Consider the following 26858-nt stretch of genomic DNA (forward strand, 5'->3'; position numbering starts at 1 on the left):
CAGTAATTGTGATTGTTTCCCTCTTTACGCCACCTCAATGGCAAATGGTGGGAAAGCTGCAGCATCATTTCGGGATCGGCAAAAGAAAAAGAGAAAGAAGTACGGTGTTTATTTATTATAGAAGTTGAATTCAAGGAAATCTACCATCAAAATCTATTATGATAAACCATGGACATTTACTCATAGATCCAGACACTAACTGTGGTAATCTTCTTAAATTTGTTATCCAGGGCATCCTTTCTTCTAAGATCAACTTATATAATTATGCCAATGAGCTATAAGGGCTGTGTGGGAGTTACCAGAGCCTCTCCTTGCTGCTGCTTCACAGGCTGTAACAGTGTGCAAGCGGCACAGCCCCTCCCACTGTGTGAGATTACACTAGGCAGAGGGAAGGGGTAAGTCCTAAGGCAAGCAAGTCAAGGGTAATAGCCTATGAAGCTGCAACATGCAGATGCCCAGGTAACGCCTGTTGATTTTAAAATGTTTAACGATGATTGTAGAAAGGAGGCGGCCAAAGATAACAAATATAACATTACCACAGTAACCGTGCCTGAATCTAAGTTCGTGTCCCTGGTTTATCCATCCTTGACTTTGATGATCGATTTCCTTTAACCCCTTCGTAACCGATGGTCATTAATGCCGGAATGGTCCATTTTTGACGTTCCACTATGTGCTTCTTTGAATGACTATATTTCTGGAAAAGCTTTAGATATCATAACAATTTTTACTTTCATTTCCCCATGACATGTGAGACTAACTTTATAGGATAGTTTTATTAATTACATTTCTTAATAAAATTTGCCAATAATTGACTACAAATGTGAAAAAATAAGCGGTCATTTGTCCAAGCTTTTTTTTGATAAGTAGTAACTTTTACCAAAATATGTTTGAGAGGGTGCATATACTTCTGCAAAGTGAAAATCTTTCCTGCAGCTTCTGATGTATTTTGCCGTCAGCTGACAGGCTAGAGGAGGGCACAGTTCAAACACCTATATCTCCTGAACCTTTGAACCAGAAACACAATTCTTGTGTCATATGAATTATGTATTATTTATATGAATTATGGATTGTGCATGGATACTTAACAGAATCAGAGATATCCACTCTTAAAGTTACAATCAGGAATAGAAAGCTGTACATAAAGATAATTTTTAGTACAGCTTTAAGGCTGGATATCTCTGGTTCTATTAAGCATCAATACACAACCCATATAACTTGTGTTTCTAGGTGCCAGGGTTCAGGAGATATGGCCGTTTGAAGTTGGTCACTGTCATGACGTTTATAAACGTCCTTTCTTCATGGGGCATGTACAAATAGGACGTATATAGACGTTTGGTAGTGGAGAAGGGGTTACAGTTGGATAAAATAGTAATCCAGTATATTTTTTTTAACACACTGTCCCTGTCAATGTGAAGAAGTGCCATTTATCATGTACAAACTGGCTCGCAACATGATTCACTTCTATGTAAATTAAATGGGAAATTATCTACATTCATGTTGACATTAGATCACTGTTAATGGCAATGTAAACAATGGTAGGTTACACAAAGCTTAGTGCTAAAATCAGAAAGGTGAAATTGAATGTTAAAAATTTTACTGCGCTTTGAGAGGCTTCTGCAATGTTCCCTATGATCACCATCGCTTATAAAAGAAATGAGGTACAAAATAAAGGCTGATCATTTTAACCAATGCTGGTGAAATAAGAATAAATTGCACATTAAATCCAAATGCATTTTATTTTGGTAAATAAGAGACTCTTTGCTTATAACAGACACTACAGCTTTAGACATGGGTAGTGGCTAGTAAGTTACCGATGTGTACATGCCACAGGCCTTTCCGTTACAGGCTTAGAAGACAAATTTGCATACAAAATGATTACAGTATTTTGTTTCTGTCTGTGTATAAGCAGGAGTTCAGTTGTCAATTTGCAAGAGGAAAAAAAAACAAACAGGATCTGTAAGCAAAGGGAAAAAATGAGTTATAGGACAGGTCGCCACTGTGGCAAAGCAAACAGAAGTCACATAAAACTCTAGGAAGATATAGAGGATCTCATCTGCTGACCAGGTCTTTGCTGCCTGAACAAAATAAGCAGAAAGAAAATGATGAGATAATTAACCTTTAATGCACAATGTGAACAAAAACACCTGCAAGTCAACTCAAGAAATTCATTTAATGGTTTACGCTTTCATGGCTAATTATGATGTTTCCGTGAAGCGCTGCACTTTTCATACCGCTAGGACACAACTTCCAGAACAAAGAACTAAATTGACTTCCACAAATTGTTCAGGTCTGATTTTGTACAGCCAGTTGTGACACTTGAGGGCCCTATACAAGATGTCCTCTTATTGGCACATAATAGGGAGACTGCACAGCGTTTATGCAGTGATGCCGGGGGTTAACAAGTGCGGTTAGTAAGAAGCACTAAAGTGGCAGATGCTCAGGGATGAGAGCCCTTGCATGGCAATGCAAATATACCCAACTGATTCTTCTACGTTATATAAAATCGCACCACTTTATTTAAGGCTTTTAAGTTTACATTTGGCCAGCATAAAGCAGTTGTAGCATTAGGTTGGTCAATTGAATTACTGTGGTTTCCCTGCTGGATATATACACAATTTTTACACCCAAACGTTAATGCATACAAAGCAACAAGGCATTGATAAATAAACCAGCAAAAAAAAGGAAAGTACTTCAACGCAGGCCTTGTGACTGGTAACACAGGATTAAAAATTACGTCCCACATTCACATCCACTGGACTCTTCCACCATTTAACAACGCAACCAAAACAATACATATGGGAAACAACCACTGACAGGAGAAAGGTACTAAATCTGTATTATTTGGTATTGCAAATACACATATGCATAAGCAAGCAGGGGGAAAGACAAGGGCTCACAGTGAGAATCTACAGAAGCCTGGAAATGATTTACAAAATATTGATAAATCATTTAAAAAAAAAAAAAAAAAAACTCTTAAAATATACACTTCTCGTAGTAGACCCCCACTGTATACACATCTATAAACATTTGTCCCTATGTAAACCGAGTGCAGGAATGGAAACAGAAAGGAACTTATCAATATCCCTCCAAGAAGATATTGAAGGCAGAATGTGCAACCAAGACAGACTATGAGAAATAAATTTATTGTAATGACTCCTTTGCCTCCAGAAGGGTGCAATACAAGTCTCCACAGGATTCCCTAAAAATGAATGTAGGAAAGAAGAAGAAAGGCAAAAACCAGAGTTGTGAGAAGCACTTTGTACAATACAATAGATGTTGCTTTTGTATTTCTTTAAAGGAAGGGGAAAAAAAATAGTGACAAGAAGCTACAAATACCAAAGATGCAAGGTCATCGGGAGTAGTCTATAGAGGAGCTCTTTGGACTTTCTCGTTTAGTAAGCTAAAATAGTGGTGCTTTTCATTGTACACTCCGATAGAAAGAAAGGGCTTGTGAAAGAATACAGTACACGTTTTTTGGACGCGTGAAAACATTGCTGTGTGAACAATGTCTCTGTTAGCAGTAATACTGGACGTGGGCTCTGCTGTCCCCACGTGAAAAACTTCTCAAAGCAGGCATCTTTCTTGTGACTTTGGGAGGGGATCTGATGGTGCACAATCTCAGCTTGCAAGTTGCATCCATATTGTAAAGGGTACCACCACAGGAAAGTCCATTGGAGTTGTTGACAGGATAATTTGAGTTGGAATGCTGGCACTGTTGTTAGACAACAGTTCTTCAGACCTGCAGTAAAGGAACAGAAGAGTATTACTCCGTGAGCAGATAGAGATCTTGGTACTCTCTGAGTCTATGCAACTTAAAACATGTCGTCACATTTTCACAAATACAGCTAGTGACAGGTTCCCATAAAGCCCTATTAACGAACGGACATCCTTCTTTAGCTACAAATCCTTTCCCTCACATCCCCATAAATCAACTCTATCTTATATGGTCTGGCATCAGAGGCGGTATGTCCTGCTCGGCCAGTCCCTCCCATCTACACCATCCCTTATTCTGTGCCTCTTCACAGCATGTCATGTGACCATAGTGATGTTATCTAAGGACCTTTACTCAGTTACATTTGCAACGTCTACCCCATGTATATATTTGATCACATGGCAGTATCATGGCATGATGACAGCATGCCTCCTTGGACTTCTACTACTCCCCATCCTCCATGGAGGCTGCTGTGATTTAATATGATCAGATAAATACATAGGGTAGACTGTGGAAATGTAACAGGTAACCGATGACCTCATCCTGGTCACATGACATGAAGTGGCCAATGATTTAACAGAGCTCTCTCTCTCAATGTTCCACATAGCAGCATGCTTAGTAGCAGGGAAACATGTCAATCAGGGAGACGGAGGCAGGAAAATGCAAGTAACCACTGAATTTGCAGGGCTTTATTGGAGAGTGAGATGGACTTCTCACTGCATCAGGTGAGTTGCATATATGTAACATTGCCGTCATGAAAATGAACCATTAAGGGATAAAGACATTGATTTTTAAGCATAATTTTTAATGAAGTATGTATTTTGAGTGTGTTTATTTTCATGGCAGATGAAATAAGTCGATGATATTTCACAGAGAAAATAAAGGAAAGTCAATATGCTGAAATCCAGAACAAAGACCTGAAGTATAAAACTTTTTAAAAGCTTGTCCATCCATTCATCTATCAAGCATCCATTCTAACCTGCATTAGAAAATACTTACATCTGCACTTGTTAGCTATGGATGTTAAGGATGGGCTCTTCAAATTTACAGGGTGATTGCTGCATTATGCATCAGGCACCCAGCGGTAACACCCTTGACAGGTACTGGCACCATTCATGGGTGTTAACCCATTAAATGTGAGCAGTGACGCATGGGAACACCAACAGAACATCATCAAAAACACCATATACAGGTGGTCCCCTACTTAAAGGGAACCTACCACCACAAATCTACCTATAAAGATAGATCGGGTGGTAGGTGGATAAATGGGACGTGAGGATAGCCCTTTTAAGGGCTAATCCTCACGTCCCCGCAATTTTTTGGTAACTTTTATGAAACGTTTATGCTAATTTTATTATGCGGCTACTGGGGCGTGGAGTAGCCGCATCTACTCCACGCCCCGGTAGCCTCTTTTCTCCTCCTACTTACCATCTTCGGCACGCAGCTGCTCGTAGCTGCGCGCCCTCGTCCGACGATCCTGCAGTCTGTGCATGCGCAGAACAGCAGGCCAGCGCCTGTGCAGCCCCGGCTTCGGAGCAGTGACCGCGCAGGTGCGGGCCTGCTGTTCTGCGCATGCGCAGACTGCCGGATCGTTGGACGAGGGCGCGCAGCTACGAGCCGAAGATGGTGAGTAGGAAGGGTAAAGTGGCTACCGGGGCGTGGAGTAGCCGCCTCAAGTAACCTCAGATGCGGCTACTCCACGCCCCAGTAGCCGCATAATAAAATTAGCATAAACGTTTCATAAAAGTTACCAAAAAATTGCGGGGACGTGGGGATTAGCCCTTAAAAGGGCTATCCTCACGTACCATTTATCCACCTACCACCCGATCTACCTTTATAGGTAGATTTGTGGTGGTAGGTGCCCTTTAAGAACACCCGACTTACAGACAACCCCTAGTTACAGACAGACCTCTGGATGTTGGTAATTTACTGTACTTTAGTCCTAGGCTACAATAATCAGTTGTAACAGTTATCAAATGTGTCTGTAATGAAGCTTTAGTGTTAATCCTGGTTCTTTTGACAATCCAACATATTTAAAATTCAACTGTCACAGAGATGAAAAAAATGTGGCTGTGGTTACAATTATAAAAATATACAGTTCTGACTTACATACAAATTCAACTTAAGAACAAACCTACAGAACCCATCTTGTACGTAACCCGGGGACTACCTGTACTGCAATTCGGCTGTGTTGCAGTATATGGTAGGAATGACTCCCTAAGGTTCACTGCAAATAGAGTGTAAAAAAACTCCTAATGTTTAAATCCCCAACCCTTTCACTGATCTAAAAATAAACAAAAAAAAAAAACTGTCCCAAAAGTCTCCATCTATAAAAAATGGCTATTTCCGGCAGTGAACCCCATAAAGCCACTTCTCCTTTTCTTATAATAACAAGTGATCAAAAGGTCTCTCACAGTAGCCAAAAAAGAAGCAATGAAAATATCATTACATCCTGCAAAAAAAAGATGCCTTAAACAGTTCCATAGACCAAAGTATATAGTATTAGATTCAGGTGAAACAAAGGGAAAAAAAATTGTACAAAGGGTTTTCATTTTTTTTTTTTTTAAAGTCTATTAACACCTAATAAAGCGTATTTAAATTTCTTATCTCTGTCATCGAGCTGTTCCACAGAATAGTAAGTAAAGTAGAGGTGTCATTTGGAGCACACAGTGAAAGCCGGAAAAACGAGCTCACAAGAAATTAGTGCAAATATTATGAAAATATTAATCCCTTAAAAAGAACCTGTCAGGAAAATTAACCCCCAAAACTAAAAATATTTTCATAAACTGCTATTAAAAAGCATTGCCCCTATCCCTTCATTGTTCCTCTACATGCCTGTAAACTTAAAGAGGATCCGTCACCAGATTTTGACAGGTGTCCTTTAAGGCCGCAGCCTTTTTCCCGCTCATTTTTCACTCTCCACCTTCAAAAATCTTTAACTTTTTCATTTTTTTCATGTACAGAGCTGTGTGAGGGCTTATTTGCTACGTAACAAATTCTACTTCTTAGTGATGTTATTTATTATTCAATGACGGGCACAGGGAAGCTGTGAAAAAATTCCAAATGTGGTGAAATTGGTGAAAAACCACATTTGCGTCACTTTCTTGTGGGCTCAGTTTTTAAGACTTTCACTGTGCGCTCCAAATGATATGTCTACTTTATTGTTTGGTTCGGTACGATCACGGTGTAATATGTATGAAAAAAAAAAATTGTGAAGCCATCTTCTAACCCCCATTCCATACTTCAGTGTACAGAGCATTTTGTGCTCTGTGCGACCTTCTGATCACTTTTTATAAATTTTACTCTAGGGTACCTTAAACTTGGATGGTCTGATTGTTCCTACCATATGCTGCAATACTACCGTATTTCAGTATATGACATTTTTACATAGGATTCGTTACAATGAGCTAGCCTTCAGAAACCATGCAGCCTCGGTCTCACGGCAACCGATCTCCCGATGACATCAGCAGGAGCGGAGATCTCAACCAAGATGGATTTAAAAGTCTTTTACATGTCGCCAGCTCAAGGGGTTAACACCCACGATCGGCGCAGGCACGGACCGCGGGTGTTAGCTTCAATATGCAGCAAACCCTATGCCTGTATGATCTTCATATATGCGTCAGTGAGCGATAAGGGGTTTAACACTGTCACTAGAAAGATTTTGTAAAGCTTCCATATAGCTCTATACACAAAAAAATTTAAGTTATGGATTTTTTAAAAGAAGGGGAGTAAAAAGGAAAAGCAAACACGAAAAGGGGCAGGTGGAGGTTAAAGTGCTGATACCTTTAGACGAATTTACCCTCCAGAAATTGGCACAGCCTCAGTACAATGTACTGTTAATCCAAAAGAAATCAATGCTGTTCCTAACACACTAATCTTGGCTCTACTTAGCTCTATGGAAATTTCATGGTCAGATAAAATGTGTTTGATTAGTAAAACCCTTTAACTACCGTATATACTCGTGTATAAGCAGAGTTTGTCAGCACAAAAAATGTGCTGAAAAACGTCCCCTCGGCTTATACACGAGTCATTATACTCGTAAAAAATACTTTAAAAATAATAAACTTATATACTCACCCTCCGGTGGCCCCGATGTGCAGCGCTGCTCCCCCGATGTGCGCGAGGCTCGTCTTCAGCCTTCCGTGCCGTCTTCTTTCTTCTGCTGGGCGCCGCCATGTCTCCCCCCGGGCGGCGCCTAGTATGACGTCAGCAGCGGCGCGTCATGTTGTGCGCCTGCCAGCCGGGGGAGAGCGGTGGCGGAAGGCTGAAGACGAGCCGTGCGGACATCGGGGGAGCAGCGCTGCGCATCGGGGCCACCGGAGGGTGTTTATATAAGTTTATTATTTTTTAATGCTGGGCTGGGCTGTATACTACCGGGGGCAGGCTGGAGTGGCTGTATTCTACCGGGGGCAGGCCGTGTACTACCGGGGGCAGGCCGTGTACTACCGGGGGCAGGCCTTGTACTACCGGGGGCAGGCTAGGCTAGGCTGGCTGTGTACTGCTGGGGGCAAGCTGGGCTGGCTGTATACTGCTGGGGGCAAGCTGGGCTGGCTGTATACTGCTGGGGGCAAGCTGGGCTGGCTGTATACTGCTGGGGGCAAGCTGGGCTGGCTGTATACAACAGGGGGCTGGTTGGCTATATACTGGGGGGGGGGGGGTCTGTGAACAATGCATTTCCCACCCTCGGCTTATACTCGAGTCAATAGGTTTTCCCAGTTTTTGGTGGTAAAATTAGGGGTCTTGGCTTATAATCAGGTCGGCTTATACTCGAGTATATACGGTATATTGAAAGGGACATAATGAGGGGAATTTAATGCACTTGTGCCAGATTTTTTGGTGAATTTGCGCATAAACACCCGAAAATTAAAATGCCTTGCACCACATTTTTTAAGGCTTTTAGACCTCTTTTTGGCACTTTTACAACTTGTATAACTAAGAAGGGTGTGGCCTTTGGAATATTGGTGTGGCCTCGCGGGGAAGGCCCGTGTCCAAAAATTCTGAAGCACAATTTAGACCAACTAAAACTAGGTCTAAAGAAGGAACCAACAGTCTTATACTGCACCACAATTTATCATCCACTGAAAAATCTGGCGCAGCAGAAGACTTAGGTTCCACCAGTCTCTAGCTAGAAATCATGAGGTACATTCTTTTATTATTACTGGTTTAACTATTTTTTTTCCATATTTAGGATTTTTCAGGTAATTGATAGATAATAAGCTCATGTAAGCCTTTATTCCTATTTCATATGACTATTTTATTTCACAGGAATGTCTTATATTGAACTGTAAAGCATTGCAGATTATGATGTATAAAGCCACCTTTATACATAGTTTATACTTTATATATTGCTTTGTGCATTACGTAATGGTAGAACAACAAACTTTGGTATGGACACTTTACCAAGATATCTTCCTACTGTCACGTTTATAATGCCAAACAGGCAGAAGAGTGTTTATTTTATAAATTTTCTTTGGTCTGTATACGAACAATATCATTGTGTGCTACCTGGCTCAGAGCTACAGCAAATCTTTTAATTAAAGCAGCCGACATGTTGACTTTTTGCGTGCCTTGCCCGGTACAGGAGTTTTTCTGTTAATTTGTCGCACAAGATCATAAAAAATCTGTTAGAAGAAAAAAAAATACATATGTTAATCCACATGGGAAACAATACTTTTACTCATTTTAGGGTCAAAAGTTTGGTGCTTCATTAAGGTTCCCAGAACAAGATTTTTTAACAGAGGGCATCATTTAAAGGGAACCTGTCATCAGTAATTGGCCCAATAAACCCCCACCACTGTGTTGCCAAACATCATAATACCTTTTAGTTGTCGTTTCTTTCATGGCCCAGCGTTGTGGCCTCATCCAGAAAATCAACTTTGAAGTGAGATGCACATTGGTTGTATAAAGTAAAGGGGGAGGAGAGCTTAACAATGAAGTCAGGGTGGGGAGCTCTGAATGCCATCTACTCTGTGATTGATATCATGCATTGGACTTCAGGAGATCTGGTTAGTGATGTCTCTGGATGCAGGACCATCAATTACAGTGGAGGGATCTTTCTGAGGAAGAGCGAGCTTCATTTCAGTGTTAAAATCTCTGCCTCCTTGACTTTATACAACCAATTTACTCACTTCAAAGTAGATTTTCTCAATGATGCCACCACACTGGGTCATGAAAGAAAGATGATCTGGAAGTTTTTTGGCTGCTTGGAAACATACTGATAGTAGTTTATTAGGTCAATTTCTGCCGACAGGTTCCCTTTAAGAAGTTGAATGTGATATTTTTTTTCAATATATAATGGCTATTAACATGCATTTGTCATCCTTGGTAATTGGATCACAGAGAATACTTAAGTTCATCTTGTGAAAACATAAATGACAAATCTAATATAAATTAAGTAACTTGTGATTTAATACTTACCTCATTGACGTTAATCTTGGACTTGGCAGAGGACTCCAGGAATGCACAATTGTTCCACTGTCTTGCTAGATTCTGCCCCTGTTCTTTGCCAACGACCCTTTCATCTTCCAAGTCACATTTGTTCCCAACCAAAATCATTGGCACCTAGACATTAGAACTCTGCTTAGAATTTCTACTTTATATGTTTTACAGCGTAAAAGCCAATATTTATACATTTATATAGGAATGAGACAAACTCAACATATAGTCATTGGAGACACCTACTCTTACAAACAAAAGTTTGCAGCATAATGTCCTTATTTAAGATAATGTAAGAAAACTATGAGCTTGTTTGGAAGAATTTTATTTTGCTCTACATCAGTGCACATCTTGAACCATGATTTCTTGCCTTACCACCCTATGGTAATCTAAGAAAATTTTAGAATATGAAAGGCATTTCTTTCTAATGGCGAGCAAAATTATTTGCACATGGTCTTAGGTCTATTTTCATAGAGGTGCAGATTCCGTATGTTAAACGAGATGTAAAATGCATGCACACCGACTAACCCCGCTAGTGTGAATGCTAAGGCAGGTGGTTAGTCAATCCTAATGGTTGTTAATGCTCAGGTTTTTTGTACCACAATAGGTTATTTATTTGTATGATAACATTCCTTTTTCACCAACACCAGGAAATGAAACTGAACTTACAAGAAAAGCACTGGGTCTACTGACTGTGCCTATGAAAGGATGTGGTGATACTAGTTAATCTGCACATTTACACAACAGCCTTGATGACTTGTTCCGTTTTCTTTGCGAGGTTACCACTAAATAAATATTGCCTGCATTTACACAGCAACGCAAACCTTCCAGATTGTTACCTGCACATGTAACAGGATCCTTATAGAAAGTGACATCACTGCCAACAGGAGTAAATAGTAGAGCTGGAAGACGTTTGGTGGTTTTTTTGGCATACAATGCATACAGGAGGTAGGCCACACACCAGTTGCTATTACTAACCAATGATGACTGTAAACTGCAGCAAAATCTACAGTGTGTGCATGTATGTGACTACAAGAGTATGATGTGAACAGACCTGCTGCCTGATATTCAACAAACAGAATTATTACCCTTGTGTCTTCTAGTATTGCTGCCCTCGGGTAACCAAGAAGGTTTGCTGAGAAAACTACCAAACATGCTGAAATCATAATTTTTGTATGCAAGATTGATATATGAGCAGCAAAGTGGAAAATAATCGAATGCCTCACTGTACTAAATGAAGAATACAATTGCTAAGAAGTATATCTCGTCACTATGGAGAAATAAAATGAAAAAAAAAGTTGTTCCTCCCACACAGCGCTTTGGTGTATTTGATGTAAGCAATTCACTGCCAACTAGAAATTATTTCATGGTTGAAATAATGAATTCATCAGTGAAGCCAATCTTGGTCATATAGGTCACACCCCGGAAAATTTTCAATATCACTGTTGACAAATATTTGCAAACGTCCAGTCTAGAGAGAGAAAACCAAAAAGGTTCAGACTAGAGGGAAAATGATGCAGATCCCAAGATAAAACCTATATGTGTCAAGCACAAGGGCTGCAGCCTTGTGTTATCTGGCTTTGCTCCCCATGAAGCGGGAAGACATAATGATGTCATCACATCACGTCTGCCGGCCACGGAGCCAGAACATACAGCCACTGCACACAGGACTAAAGAAGCAGACCACTGCTGCTTCAAGGGAGTGGGAAAAGGGGAGTAAAGGTTTTATTTTTTTCCCCCACAGCAGGGGCTGCTGGATATAAAAGGGTGCACTCTGGCTACTGTATGTGCACAAACAACAGTGGGATGCAGATTAGTGTCCATAGATATTCAAAGTCTGTATACCCTACCCCCAAAACTTGGGCATCTCAGCAAATCGGCAGATACCCAATGCAAAAAAAAGTCCATCATATGTAGTTTGTGAATCTTTGAATCTTTACATTTTATTTTGGAGCACAATGCTTTCATGTTTAATGGCAGGCAGTACTTGCAGATGGTTGGTTATGCTATGGGTACCCGCATATTAGTATCTAAATTTGGTGATCAACAATTGGAATTCCTCGATGTTCTTGTTTCAGTTCAGGATTCTAAACTTGCCACCATAGTAAGCAGAGAGCCACAGACTTCCTTCTACATGTGAAGTAGGGAGTGCCCTAAAGTCAATTTCTCCACCTTAGGAGGCTAAATAATGACAATTGTTTTATAGAACAAGCTGAGGAATTGGAGGGTTTAAAAGAAGACAAGCAGTGGAAGCAAGATGAAGAGGACAATAGGTGAGTATGTTATACTATTTTATAAAGGTTGACTTACCCAAAAGGGCAGCTTTTAAACACTGCACTGGAAAAAGTATATACCAAATCATAAATTACTGCTAGTGGTCAATGCTGTCTGCGGACCCGCATATTTAAAGTTGCTTAATAGTAGAAATCTGCTCCAAAATCTATATGTGAACATACCCTAAGGAGGTTGCAATCAATAAGCTGGAGTGGTAATAAGCTGAAAAGAAACTCTCCGTGAGCACTATTGTGGTATATGGACTTCAAAGAGTGGGAATTACATACAGTACCTCAACTTAATGAAACAGAATACAGAGATATTCTGTAAGAGATTGGCAAGTGTGTATTGCTACATAACAGCTTTACAAGACAAACCCTTAAACAGGACATTCATTGTTTCATACAAAACAAATGTAGCTTTGTAGAAAATAAAGCATTTTATGTTAGTTTTATGTTCAGCATCTTAGCGATAAGAACCATAAAGGACAGGATCTAGATGCAACCTTCCAAAATCAAGCCAAATGTTCTCATGGAAAGTTGCATTTTCTTAACTTACAAAAAACTCTAGTCAGCATCCAGTAAGTTTCTAACAAGTTTACATGGCTTTCAGCAACACAAATATGCTGAAAACATATACCGTGGCTTTGAAACTAACACACCATCAGTGTCCACAGTACAACACTTACATCATCAGTGTCTTTGACTCGGAGGATCTGTTCTCTGAGGTCCTGTAAATCATTAAATGTAGACTGTGCAGTTATGGAGTACACTAATGCAAAGCCTTGCCCATTCTTCATATAAAGATCCCGCATTGCTGTAAATTGTTCCTGTAGAAGAAATAAAAATGCAGGTTACACTTGAGTAACATTTTCCAAGAGGTCTTTTGTACTTCTACACCATATATAAAACAAACTTCTCATTTAGTTCAGTCATCAAGACAAATAGCCCTTTCTCACCATCAAACAAGAGATGACCGGAGCAATGACACAAATATGTCAAGGTATTTTCATGGTGGAATTGGTTTGGAAGTAATAGTGGATTGTGAAAATGTTATCCTCCCACATAAAGAGAAAACTAAAACTTACTGTTCCTGCTGTGTCTAAAATTTCGAGCATACATTGTTGTCCGTCAACTTCAACTTGCTGTAAAAACAAAAAAGGGAAAAATATACATATTAGTCACTCACAAACATAAAATCTCTGGTTGGATAAGCTTGTGTAATGCTACAAAAATATAACTCCCGGAAAACCCCTCAACCTCTTAACGACCTGGCCCTTTTTTGTTTTTTCATTTCCATTTTTCACTCTCCACCTTAAAAAAAAATCTATAACTTTATTTATACAGGTAAAGAGAGCTGTGTGGTGGCTTGTTTTCTGCGTAACAAATTGCACTTCAAAGTGATGGTATTTAATATTCCATGCCTTGTACTGGGAAGCAAGAAAAAAATTCCAAATGCAGTGAAATTGGTGAAAAAAAGAATTTGTGCCGTTTTCTTGTGAGCTTGGGTTTTACGGCTTTCATTGTGTGCCCCAATGACATGTCTACTTTATTCTTTGGGTCGTGCAATCACGTGGATAACGAATTTGTATAGGTTTTATAATGGTTTCATACATTTACAAAAATTAAGACCTCCTGTACAAAAATTTTGGGGGGGGAATTTTGCCATCTTCTGGCACTAATGACTTTTTTATATTTTGGTGTACGGAGCTGTGGGTGGTGTAATTTTTTGCGACTTTTGATGCTTTTAAATGCTACCATTTTACAGACTGTGCAACCTTTTCATCACTTTTTATTGAATTTATTATATTTTTCAAAATGGCAAAAAAGTGCCATTCTCAACTTTGGGCGCTATATTCCGTTACGGGGTTAAACACAGTGAAAAAACGTTATTATATTTTGATAGATTGGGCATTTTCGGACGCCGCGATACCTAATGTGTGTATGATTTTTACTATTTATTTATATCAGTTCTGAGGAAAGGGGGGTAATTTGAATTTTTAGGTTTTTATATTACAATTTTTTTAAAATTTTTACTTTTAATATTTTTTAGACCCCCTAGGGAACTTTAACCCTAGGTTGTCTGATCTTACCATATACTGCAATACGATCCTCACCAAGATGACGGCACCAAGATCCTTTTGAAGCCGCCGGCTGCTCCATAGCCGGCAATATGCAGCAAAGACTTATCGGCTATGGAGTCTGTAAGCCCTCTCCATCCACCCGCACCAGACTTGCGCCGTTAAAGGGTTAGGGGCAGTTTCACATTGCAGCTGTTGGTCTGTGAACCATGGACAATGCAGAGTCCTGTGTTACAGAGTAACAACACTGCTGAAGATGGGACTCCTTACATCATATCGTTCTATGATGCCGTTTCTTAACTAAACAGCAGCCAACATTGTAAACACGAATGCTATGAGGCGCCCATGAAGTCTTGTGGCTGTACCTTCAAAGTTTTATGTACATAACATACACATGAAATAAATCTGCTTTGGGTACGTACCATCATAATGAGGACATTAAGAAAGGTGCATTGTATTAACCCTAGAATGCATACCTGGGGCCTCGCAGGCCCGCTCTGTTAGTTGTTTTCTTTTTACTGCAAGATTACTTTAGTTAGAATTCTGAAACTCTAGGTATTCCTCAGTTATATAGTTGTTAGTCATTTCCAGTTGTTCATATATTTTTATGTTACAGGCATTTCGGTATAATAACTCTTTTTTGTGAATACCCCATATTTACATACCTGTGGCCTTTTAGGCCCGTACTAGGTTTACATGTGATCCTAAGTCTTTTTGTCTTTTCTGTTGCTGGGGAAAACTTTGACTTAGGCTGCATTCACACTGCCGTTGCCTGCCGTACCGTACCGTACCGTAGCACACAGGGAAAGGAGGAGGAGGTGAGCGCAGTGCGCCCATTGCCGTCTATGGGGGACGTATATATCGGCCGTATATACATACGTCGGCCGTATATACGTCCCCCATACGGTCGTGTGAATGTAGCCTTAGTCTTTATGACGCTGCTGTTGCTGCGCAGAATGTGGATTGTGCCTACCTACATGGTCATGTGATCTTGGGAAGGAGACTACCTCATGATGTCATGCGTCTCTGACATCATCATTGTTCCTGAACAGGAAGGAGTCAGCTTTCTTGTTTCTTGAAAAAGAAACTCTGAGCTCCAAAAATCCAAAGATTTCCACTTCACCTAAAAGAAAGTGGTGGCCTGCTGAAGGTGAGCGGAGGGGGCTGTACAGACACTAACAAAGAGTCTACAACCCTTATTGTAATCATTTTTTTTCATTATAGTTTATTGACTTCTAAGGTTACAATGGCACAGTCTACAACCAGGGGTTTGACTGACCAAGAAATCAAAGCAATCATTTTTGATAGTGATGAAGATAGTGAACTTTCTTTGTCTGATGAAGAGTACATGCCACCAGCTAATGTCTCTACTTCATCATTGAGTGATTCTTCAGATGATGAAGAAGAAATGGATCCAGCAGAACGTACAACCAGAACATCCAAAACAAATGTTTTTTGGGGACAGTACTCCTAGGGTTCTTGGATGTACCCCATCACATAATATTGTAAGAGTTGCTCAATGAACTGTAGGAATTCCACAATTCTTGTCCAAAAGAGACATTTTCTGTAAGCTATGATCAGATGTGGTATATGTATTCAGGAACATCCAGAGCCGAGAGATAAAAAAGAAAGCAATGTTACATTTGTCCAGCAAAGAAGGCCAGGAAATCAGAGAGTGTCTGTACCACTTGTGGACAAAATACCTGCAAGGATCATTCTCCCGAACAGATAACATGTGAAAGATTTTGCGGTCATTAGTAAATTCGAAAAGGAAACTTTGAAAAGGGATATTCCTGCAGCATGTTTACTGCAACTTTTATATACAAAAAAAAAAAACTTTTAGACAAAAAAACATTCTTATAAAGAGTTATATCGAATGAGTATATTGGGCGTTTTAAGCCCGTTCAGTTACTTTGGGTTTTTTTTTGCACAAAATGTTTTGAATTATTCACATCTTAGGATGCATCCTCACTAGTGTTGGTGTCTGCCAGGAGGTGATCCATAATGGATATGATCTCTTGGTAACTCCAGTTAAGGCTACCGGAATGCCCGAATTCTACCAGCCTTAGCTGGGGACACCAGGAGGTCAGATCCAGTACAGATCCCCTCCTGGCAGATACCAGCGCTAGTAGGAATGCATCCTTGCTTTGCATTTTTCAAATAAACTTTGAAAAGTATTTTTATTTGAGTTATTCCATGTTATTTGCACACGGGCCTAAAAGGCCCCAGGTATGTAAAAGTGTAGATTTTTATGGTCATGCATTCTAGGGTTAAGAAAGCCAGAATGCACCCTTGAACAGACAATTCAGGTGGAAGCAAAATACCTATTGTCTCATTGTCGAAGACTTCCGATTACCTGATTAAGCATACCTGTCTACATCCCAAAATAATAAATTGTACACTTTATAATTCCCAAAGATACAAAAACTATTTGTAAGGACTGCTTGTTCTTATATAATCCAGCTTCTGTCTAGCTGATGTCCAGCTAGACAGCACATGACACTTCTATGGAGGATGAATAAAATGTCACTTGCAGTCAGAATGATGAACAAGCACTGTCCTTCCAAAGCTGCAGGCAATGGAAGGCCATCGCAATACTTTGCAGGAAATGCTGACAGTATCATTTGCAGACTGACTGTATTTTTGCAGTGAAGCTTGAATACAAAAAAAATAATAATGAAGCACTAACATGTGAAATCTATTGCCCAATTTTAACCTACAAGATGCTCTTAATGTTCATGCAGTAAATTATTGTAAAATCTTAAAGGGGTTAAGATAATGAATGACCTGTCCCTTAGCATAGGTCATCAATATCAGATCAGTGTTGATCCCCACATCCGACACTTCTCACTGGTATCAGATGCTCTGAAGCCGGAAATACATAGCAAAAAATTTCAAGATGGATGCCCCCAAGAAAAGAAGAGCTCAGACCACACAGATATCACCCTGGACAATAGAAACACTTAGTATGTTCAATGCAAACTTCTACCCTTTACAGGAGTGGGTTTAATATGCAAAGTACCTGTATATAGTGTGAAGCAAATGAACATTTCCATAAGTAAAACTAATCTTTTTGGTTTATGAAATAATAGGTATAAAACAAGATGCTGGAATCCATACATAACCTACCTTTCTGTAAGAGTCTTCTATTGTGGGGTCATATTTTTCAACAAAAATGCCTTGGACGAACTGGACAGTCTATAAGAAAACAAAAGAGGAAATGTAAAAGATAGCATCACGGTATACATTTCAAACACATGATCATGCCAGTTTTGTAGACTCCTTTATACACAAGACCACGTTTGTTTACATTGTCCGCACTTCTATTAAGTAATACCTGAAAAGAAAACCATTTACATATCACCACTTCCCAGACTTGCACAGAACTAGAAAAACATGGCTGCTTACTAAACCTGTTCATAGGATGTCTAACATACCACAACCAAAATTTGGGTAGTTATAGCACTTTTGTTTTTTAAAGAAAGCAGCCTGATTATGTACATCCCCTTTAAATGATTGTTAATAAGGTTTTATGTTACAACTACGGTATATACTATGTAGTGCACCCTAATGACTCTAGAACGTATTTACCATTATTTGACATTACATGAAGAAGGTGTATAGGCAAAAATATACTGTATAGTACACCATCTTTACCACACACTAGGGCTCAGTTACTAAGGGTCCACAGACGGCACAAACGTCGGATATTCCAACGTATTCCGATTTGCGCTGCATTTAGAAGGGGATTGGGGGGGCGGGCCATTGGACCTAATTCGGACTAAGCGAAGGATTTAACTTTAAAATTGTGTCGCAAGACATGCACTTACATACACCGGGAAGAAGAAGGTGAACTCCGGTGGACCTGAGCGGGGAGCGACACATGCAGGATACCGGGTGAATCACAGCACAATGCATTATCGTCGGACATTCCGGATCGGGATCGCGACATGGACGGGTAAGTAAATGTGCCCCACAGAGGCAGATTACTGTGCTGCGTGAAGCAGATGTCTGAGGCGAGTAATAAATCACTTCTGTACCACTTTTCCCATTATAAGGACTAACAGTCCTGTGTTATACAATGGTTTGACTTTCCTGTTCATTGAACGCACACCAGGAAGCCTTGGAGACTAGTACAAACAGATAAAGTACACAGGAACTCTCACTTCTCCCATTAATGGTGTCACATACTGTTCTAAGCTTATCTAAAAGTCTCTCAGCAAAGTAGTGCAACATCTGCCTATTCCCATTAGCCGTGCAGACTAATAGGCAATATACTGTTACTGATCCATCTAGTCAGTCAGTGCTTATGGCACATAGCACACTATTTTAAAAGGTGTACTAATGCACTTCATTTCATGTAGATATGCGAGATGTCCATGTGCAGTCAGTTTTCTTTTATCCACACCGTCTTTTTTTCACGTCTGTATGTCATCCATTTTCTTTTTTTTAGATACAAGGCCCAGTTGGTTGCCTAGCAAATGGATCAGGTACAGATGTCATCCCTGTGCATGCTGCAATCTTTTTTTCTCATGGTCTGCACATACATGAAAAAATGCACATGTGCACAGACCCATAGAAATGAAGGAGTCCTTATGCTATCCGCTCAAAAAAAAGGCATACAGAAAACAGCAAATAAGGTTGAAAAAAATCAGAGCAAACTGCAGGTTATATTATGCAGGTACAAGAGGGTAATCGCATATGTTCTTGATAGTAAGGAGCTGTCATACTAGTGAATGCACATTTCAGAGGTGATCACACTGAAATAGTGCCTTTAGGAACAGAAGACAATGCATTTTTGAGATATCTCGCTTCCATGGGATGTTGTAATGGTTGCTACATTATGCAAGTTTAGGAGGAGTCTGGGAGCCTCTTTCTAAAGTAAAAATATCACATCATGGGAACTAGATACTTGTTATGGGAATCTCTTACAGGCATTTTTTTCCTTATATGGGCCAATTGGCAACCAACACCAAGTTTCTTTTGCTTTTCTCTGGATCAACACCCTAAGGTTATAGCTTGGAGTGTGTGGTCTTGTTTCTTAATTCTACCATTGCTTAAATACTAATAGTAACATGGTCATATCTATTTCACATCACACAAAAGAATCTAGAATTCTGGGAATTAAACGGTAGTATTTCAATAGATAGAAATAGATAGCATTTAGTAAATTTCACAACACACATTGTCTGCCACAGAATCCTGCAGCAGCATCATACAATTTAATCTTGGAAAACAAGATTAAATTGAAATTTAAGCCAAATATTACATTGTAATAATCACATTAATTGGTCTAGAAGACACTTCTTTAGAGTGAAAAAAATATTTCTGTAAAAGTCCACTTACAAACCCACAGACCACTTCCTTAAAGGGGTATTCCCATGAAGACAAGTTTCGTATATGTACTCAGGATAACAAAATATCACATTCTCGAATTCACTGTTATTAACAAAAATGCAACATTTAACAGATATAAGTCCAATCTGTCTCTATCAGTCCTGGTGTACACAATTTCATTTGCCCCTAGGTCTGACCCTGTAACTGTAGACTTGGGGTCCGGCGCCATCTTGGATGAGATTGTGTAGTGAGACTTCTATGTCTCGCGCCTGTAGCCCCGTCCCCTGCAGTCCTAGCACAGAGCTTAGGCTAAATTCACACATGACCTATCTTTCCCCGGGCTACGGAGCGGTACGGTGCCGCACCGTACCGCTCCCGTACAGGGCCGTGAGCCCATAGAAGTGTATGGGGGACGTATATCGGCCGTATATACGTCGGCCGTATATACGTCCCCCATACTGTAGTGTGAATGTAGCCTTACAGACACTGATTCACTTCTAGTGCGGAGATTGTGAGGAGAGACAAGCTGCAAACTACAAGCTACAAGGAGATGAGTGATTCGGGGAAGGGGAATGCAGGCACATATCTGTGAGATGTAGCAGAGCCCACAGTGTAACGGTGTAATGGTCTATCAGCTTCTGTGTAATCATCTTGTGAATCTCTGATCTGTCTCATCTCTCTCTCTCTATGTATTAGTACAATGTCAGAAGCCAGATGAAAGTGCATATAAGCCCGTCTGTACCCTGATAATGTAACCACATTGTCACCCCACAAAACTAGATGGGTCATAATGTGTTTGCTAGAGAGACCCCGCCCACACCCTGGAATTTTACACTGAGCATCATAGAGAGTGATAGGCGCTAAAACAGTAAAATCGTAAATTAAGAGGTTTTTTTGTGTTTACATCACTAGAGGATTGAAATGTGAGAATTTTCTTATGTGGAAAAACCTCCCCTTTAATGACCGAGCACAAAATTCATAAAGTTCGCTGCCTGATCATTAAGAAAAATGTGAAGCTGGTATCTCGATATACAGTGTGCAAAAGATGACGGGTGTTGGCAGGGAAGCAAACCTTTTGCTAGTGTGGCTTATTTATATCATGAATGTTTGGACTATCTTTGTGTCCAGACCAACTTCTCTTAAAGCACAACTCCGAAGTTATAAAGTATTTACCAAATGATTTAACATGTGTGATTCCCCCTTTAAAAACCAAACAGAGCAATGTGCTCGTCCTTTTCTTTCCAAAGAATTTTCATTTTCAGTACTGGAAGTGTTTGACTAAAAACTTTCTCCCCGGTGGTGAAGTGGAAGGAAACCAAGCTCTTCCTGTTCTTGCCCTAAAGCCAAGTCCAATTCACTCTGCCCACAGATCCCATGATAACTTGTGTGCTATTAAATAATTTAGAAGCAAATACAGAGAGATGCCTACAAGTGAATCCACTGCACAGTGTACATACAGGATGAATATAGTGACTAGCCTCATCACATGGAGGAGCATGGAACATTAAATAATAGCTACATGAAGTGTATAGTCTGTGTTGTGTGAACACTAAGGGTTAATTGCTTCTCTGCACAGTGCACAAAGTGCCTATGGGGAGGGAAGTAGCATAAGCTGAAGAGAGACACAGTTCTGTAGAATCACATACTAAGATGGAGGGACTTATAGGGAACAGGGGAGATCTTGTGCCTCACTATTCTGTATCCGCAGCACTGAACACACTGAGCTCTGCTATACGCAGAGAGGCCTCTGTCACATGACCTCCCCCTCATTCCTCCTCTGTGAGCACCTAGTGCAGGATAAAGATTCATGTTTAACTGAAGAAGACAGCAAATAAACTGCTGGATATAGGTAATAAGAATAATAGGCCAAGTTGTTCTACATCCCAAGGTCTATTGATTTGTGAATTTGAACCATAGATTAGTGTTAAAAAACATAGGAAAAAAAAAACATTTCACATTCCAAGCAGCAGTAAGCACCACCCCCATCAGCATTGAACACACTATACACGTCTTAGAAAAAAAAAATCCAGAACAAACGGACATGAGGAATCTGACACAGGACAGGGGAACAAGCAGAAATAAACAAATGACACCATCAGCTCTCCAGGTTTATGGTATTAGTCTATGGAGTTCTCAAAAGGGTTCAGTAGTTTTTTTTTTTCCTTTCAAATTCTGCCCTAGTTCAGCTACTCGATCTGAGCCGTTTCACTAAGCGGATAAAAGGAAATCAGTACAGACTCAAAGTGGAAATCTAGTCAAGAAAAGTTCAATCCTAAGCTAACCCATTTTAGAATTTGTTTTCTGATCACATATTATTTTTAAAGACTTAGGGAAAGTCTACACGTAGCCGGAAGAAAGGTTGTGCCGTTAATTTACACAATGATATTTCTTAGCAACGTGTGAACATACCTGTACAGTGCTACATGAAAATCTTAACCCTTTTGGGACCAGGACACTTTGGTTCTTAACGTGTGAAAAAGTTAAAGCTCTCTGTATTTTTCATCAGTATCACTTTATGAGAGTTTCGATTGTGTGTGCATCTCATGGTTCTCATCATCTCTGACCTGTCTCATCTCTCTTTCCATGTGTCAGATTCTAGTACAATGTTCAGAAGCCAGATGAAAGTATATATAAACCTGTACCCTGATAATCTAACCACATTGTCAGCACACATATCTAAGGGGATCATAGTGTGTCTGCTTAGAGAGTCCCGGTCCATAATCCATTGTCCTGTAATACATTACTTTAACAGGGCAAGTATGAGGCCCTAGTAGGATCACTCTTACCCTGTTAAAGTTGGAGGTTTGCTGCCAGGAGCCACAGGTCACATGACCCGCTGGCAGTAGGAATCAGGACTTCCTGTGACATCCCGTGTCCTGTTGGATTCCAAAGGATGAAGAGGGTTAAGCAGTCATTATTGAACTCCCACCCCCCCCAAAAAAAAAAAAAAACACCCAACTACTTACCAGAGCAGACTTCCCGACACCACCTGACCCAAGAACAACCAGCTTGTATTCACGCATGGTGCAGGCTTTAAGTCAACAACTCCACACCTTCAAAAAGAAAAAAGGGTGGGGAGAGGCACAATTAACTTATGTTTTCCATTGTAAGTGCAAAATAAAAATAAGAATATTCACTTTTAGTCATGCAAAGAAGAAGCAGGACCTTGTAATTCTGTACATCCCAGCGAGTTGCTCCTGCATGTAAAAGGAGTTATTCTGATATTATTAGATTATAGAAAATGACAATAACAGAGCAATAAAGGTACCAACCCTATTATTTGGATATTTGATTAAGAACTAAAAGAACTAATATAAATGATATAATAAATATTCTTCAAATAAAGGCTGCATTCACATGTGGCTTTTGTGTTGTGTTTTGAAACGTAATATGTTATGAACTTGTGATCGAGGTTTGAACCTTTGCATTGTGTTTCAAAAACGCAACAGTAAGCCCCAACTTTATGACGTCACTGGCTCTCTCCAAGCTCTTCGGGTGATAGCAGGTGGAACTATAGCAGTGTGGGTGTGAATAAATTAAAACAATGCTGAGAGGAGCTCAGGTGACGACAGCCTGAGCGGCTCCGGCTAACCTGGATATTTTTTAAAACTCTTTTTCTGACAAATCATGCAATTCCTGCTCTTATTAAGAACAGTTCCAGGATACAGTTCCTACATAACAGAACGCGCATGCAAGTTGTACACATCTACCATCAGTAAAACTGATGGTAGATGTCCTTTAAAGGGGTTTTTCCACTAAACAAGTAAGGACCTTTCCACAGGAGAGGGCCTAAGTTGCTGATCCATTCCGATGGGGTCCCAGGTACCTTTGTCTGACCCCTCATTGCTCTCCGAGATGCATGGAGCTGAACGGTCACGCATTACAGTCTGATCCATTCATCTCAGGAGCGACAAAGGGTGTGACGCAGGTACCAGGGACTCCATCGGACCACCTTGTCTTGTGATCTGTGGGGATCATCACTGAGACCACCACCTATCAGCAAGTTAGGCCCTATCCTGTGGATAGGACCTAACTTGTTTGGTAAGAAAACCCCTTTTAAGCTTCAATCAGATTTTATGTTATTATATTTAAATGTTCACAGATCCATTGCAAATGAAGCCAAGAAGCAACATACAAAACAACACATGTATAGCCTGAAACTAGAAAGTGAAGCAATCTTTTGAGCATAGCAACACTAAGCATCCTAGCCACATCCATTATAAACCGGCATCCATGCCAAATTAGTGTGACACAAGTCACTACACCCGAGGTTGAAGTGGTCCTTCTTTTTATAATAGCATATTGAGAACTTGACATATTGAGTATAAGGCGACCAGAGTATATGCCGAGGTACCCAATTTGAACACAAAAATACTGGGAAAACCTATTGAATGGAGTATAAGCCTAGGGTGAGAAATGCATTAGCCACAGCATCCAGCCAGTATATAGCCAGCCAGCCCCTGCCCCCTCCCCCCATGTATATAGGCAGCCAGCCCCTGCCCACCCCCCGGGGTTTATAGGCAGCCAGCCCCTGTTCGCCACCCCCTGGGTATATAGGCAGCCAGCCCATGCCCCCCCCCCCCGGGTATATAGGCAGCCAGCCCCTGCCCGTCCCCTCCACCCGGTATAGAGGCAGCCACTGCCAACCCCCCCCCCCCCACACACACACACACACACACAACAATATATATGCAGCCAGCCCCTGCTCAGTGTACGGCACACTATAACAAAATCAATAAACACGGTAGTCACCTTTCCAATGCCCCCTGTAGGTCATCTTCCAGTGCTCTGGCTTCGGGTCTGTGTGTGGCCAGCACACACTATGACATCAGCCACTTGCTGAAGTCATTGTTTGTGCGCTGCCGGCGCCACAGCTTGTGTCAGCTAGTTGCTAACTTTATAATGTGGGTGGCGCCATCACTCAGGGACCCAAAGACAGAACAGCAGATGCAAGAAGAGGACCTGCTGGTGGTGGTGGAGAGACACAATGTTAATTTTTTTTGTAGACTCCAGTATAAGGCATTTATAGAAAGCTTGTAAATACTTGGGGTGCATTTACACATGGCGTTTCAATAGTTTTTTGTTTTTTTTTAGTTTTAAAGTTTATTGGAAAAGCAATAAACAGACGTATAGCAATATGGTTAACATCACATAGAATAAATGCAATATAAAAATCCAAAAATTCTAAAAGTTGTTGAGAGAAACCACTATAGAAGAGTGAAGGTCTTATGCCATTACAAAACAAATGTGTGTTCAGCAATATAACAGCAAGGTGAAGCAAAGTGGAATTTTACAGACTGCAAATAAAAAACCATCTCTCTAAGCAACTTAAAAGGGGTTTTCCCATGAAGCATGTTAGGCCCCATTGAAGGATAAAGCCTAAGTTGCTAATCGTGGGGGTCTCAGTGATGGAACCCCACAGATGACTAGAACGGGGGTCCAATGTATTCTTGTTGCAACCCCTCATAGCACCACCAAGATGACCAGAGCAGCTGGTCGCACATGCGTGGGCTGCCCCGTTCATCTCTATGGAGATAATGGAGAGTACAGCACTCAGCAATGTATATCAGCTCCAAAAGATGCGCGACTGGCTGCTCTGGCCATCTCAGTGGTGCTACGATAGGGCCCAACTTGCTCTGTTGGACCCTTTAATCTTACAATATGGCTCATGGCCCTTTGAAAACAAATAGGATATTTCATAAAAGGTAAAGTGCAGACATAGCGTACAATTCTAGCAAACTGGGTTTTCACAAAACAAGGATGTGCTACATGCCTGACTGGGCAGCCTAAAGAGGAGACACAGGAAACTTCACTGCAGCCAATTAAGTTCCAAGAAAATTAATAGAAGAAACAGTCAAAAAACAGCACCTCATATGGCTGGATCCTTTTCCTGACAGACATAAATGGCATCCAAGAACCTCCTGCCTACTATGGGGATCAACAGGTTCCCAAAAGGGATCCCGGTAATTTACTAGAATCAATAGGCAAGTCTGTTTCTCTAGTTTGTCCTAATTGTTGACAGGTCTGCTGAGAAGGCCACAACACACTTATGAACCTAACCTAAGTAGTAAAATGGAAATGGTAGCTGTGTTTTTATTTTTTGAAGTACTATCCTATTCATAACAATAAATACCCAACTTTTTTCCCCAATATAAACCTTTTCAGACCCACCCTGTAAGGCGAAGACATTTATTGAACTCTACCAGGCAAAATCTTCTATTGCCCATGGATGAAATTACACAGAAAAGCTTTTATTTGTATGGATACTACAGTTCTTTATAATCTTGATAGAATCTTAATAGAAAATTACAGGGCTACAAGCTACTACAGGGTTAATGGGTTAATGTATGATAAAAATATACAGGATAATTTTTTTGGCTTACAAGCACTTTTTCCTAAACATTGTGTATAAAACATTGTTGTTGTTTTTTACACTAAAACTCAAGATGAATGTTGTTTCAAATGGGAGGTATTATCGCTGACGTAGCAAAAAAAAAAAAATCAATTTTATAATATGGAAGGCTTTTAAGGAAGTAATTACATATGGTTGAATATGTAATGAATAAAAAAGGACTTTGCTGGTGTTAATTCATATTCAATAGTCCATAAGTTAATTTCCAAAAAAAAAAAAAATGTTTGCTGTGTGGAAAAGAGCAAAGAGCTATATAATCTAAAATGTAGGATTACGAAATATGAAGAAGGCTCTAAAAGACGAGCTGCAGTTCCTATAAATTGGTCACTAGTAATCCAGCTAGTCATAAAATAAATTCATAATCAAAACTACTAAAACAGAACTGGAGAAACCTTGGTTACCATGGTGATTACTTAATCTTCGGTCTCATGTATACTTCAAAGAAGTGTGCAACACTGTGTGCCCAATACATACATCTATTTCTATATCTTTTCAGCGGAAACTTTTTATAACTGTAGTATATAAGTAGCCAAAAAAAACTTATGAGGCTAAGGGACTGTGCTACCTCCTCTGCTGTGTGAATTCTGGTAACATGCAGGCACCACAGA

At 40.2% G+C, this 26858-nt stretch overlaps 1 protein-coding gene across 1 annotated transcript in view; it reads right to left on the reverse strand.

Annotated features, from left to right (window-relative positions):
- Positions 1–1717: 1717 nt before the first annotated feature.
- RAP1B (RAP1B, member of RAS oncogene family) overlaps positions 1718–26858 on the reverse strand; it is a 37246-nt gene continuing 12105 nt past the window's right edge. Inside the window, exons 2-8 of the mRNA XM_072146669.1 lie at positions 22805–22891; positions 17631–17699; positions 13509–13565; positions 13110–13250; positions 10130–10273; positions 9218–9333; positions 1718–3739 (exon numbers count right to left, since the gene is read on the reverse strand). Coding sequence (XP_072002770.1) covers positions 9247–9333; positions 10130–10273; positions 13110–13250; positions 13509–13565; positions 17631–17699; positions 22805–22861 — 555 coding nt within the window. The 5' untranslated portion in view covers positions 22862–22891 and the 3' untranslated portion in view covers positions 1718–3739; positions 9218–9246. The remainder of the gene's footprint in view (positions 3740–9217; positions 9334–10129; positions 10274–13109; positions 13251–13508; positions 13566–17630; positions 17700–22804; positions 22892–26858) is intronic.

The sequence above is a fragment of the Engystomops pustulosus genome, chromosome 4 (genome assembly GCF_040894005.1).
Source record: "Engystomops pustulosus chromosome 4, aEngPut4.maternal, whole genome shotgun sequence".
NCBI lineage: Eukaryota > Metazoa > Chordata > Amphibia > Anura > Leptodactylidae > Engystomops > Engystomops pustulosus.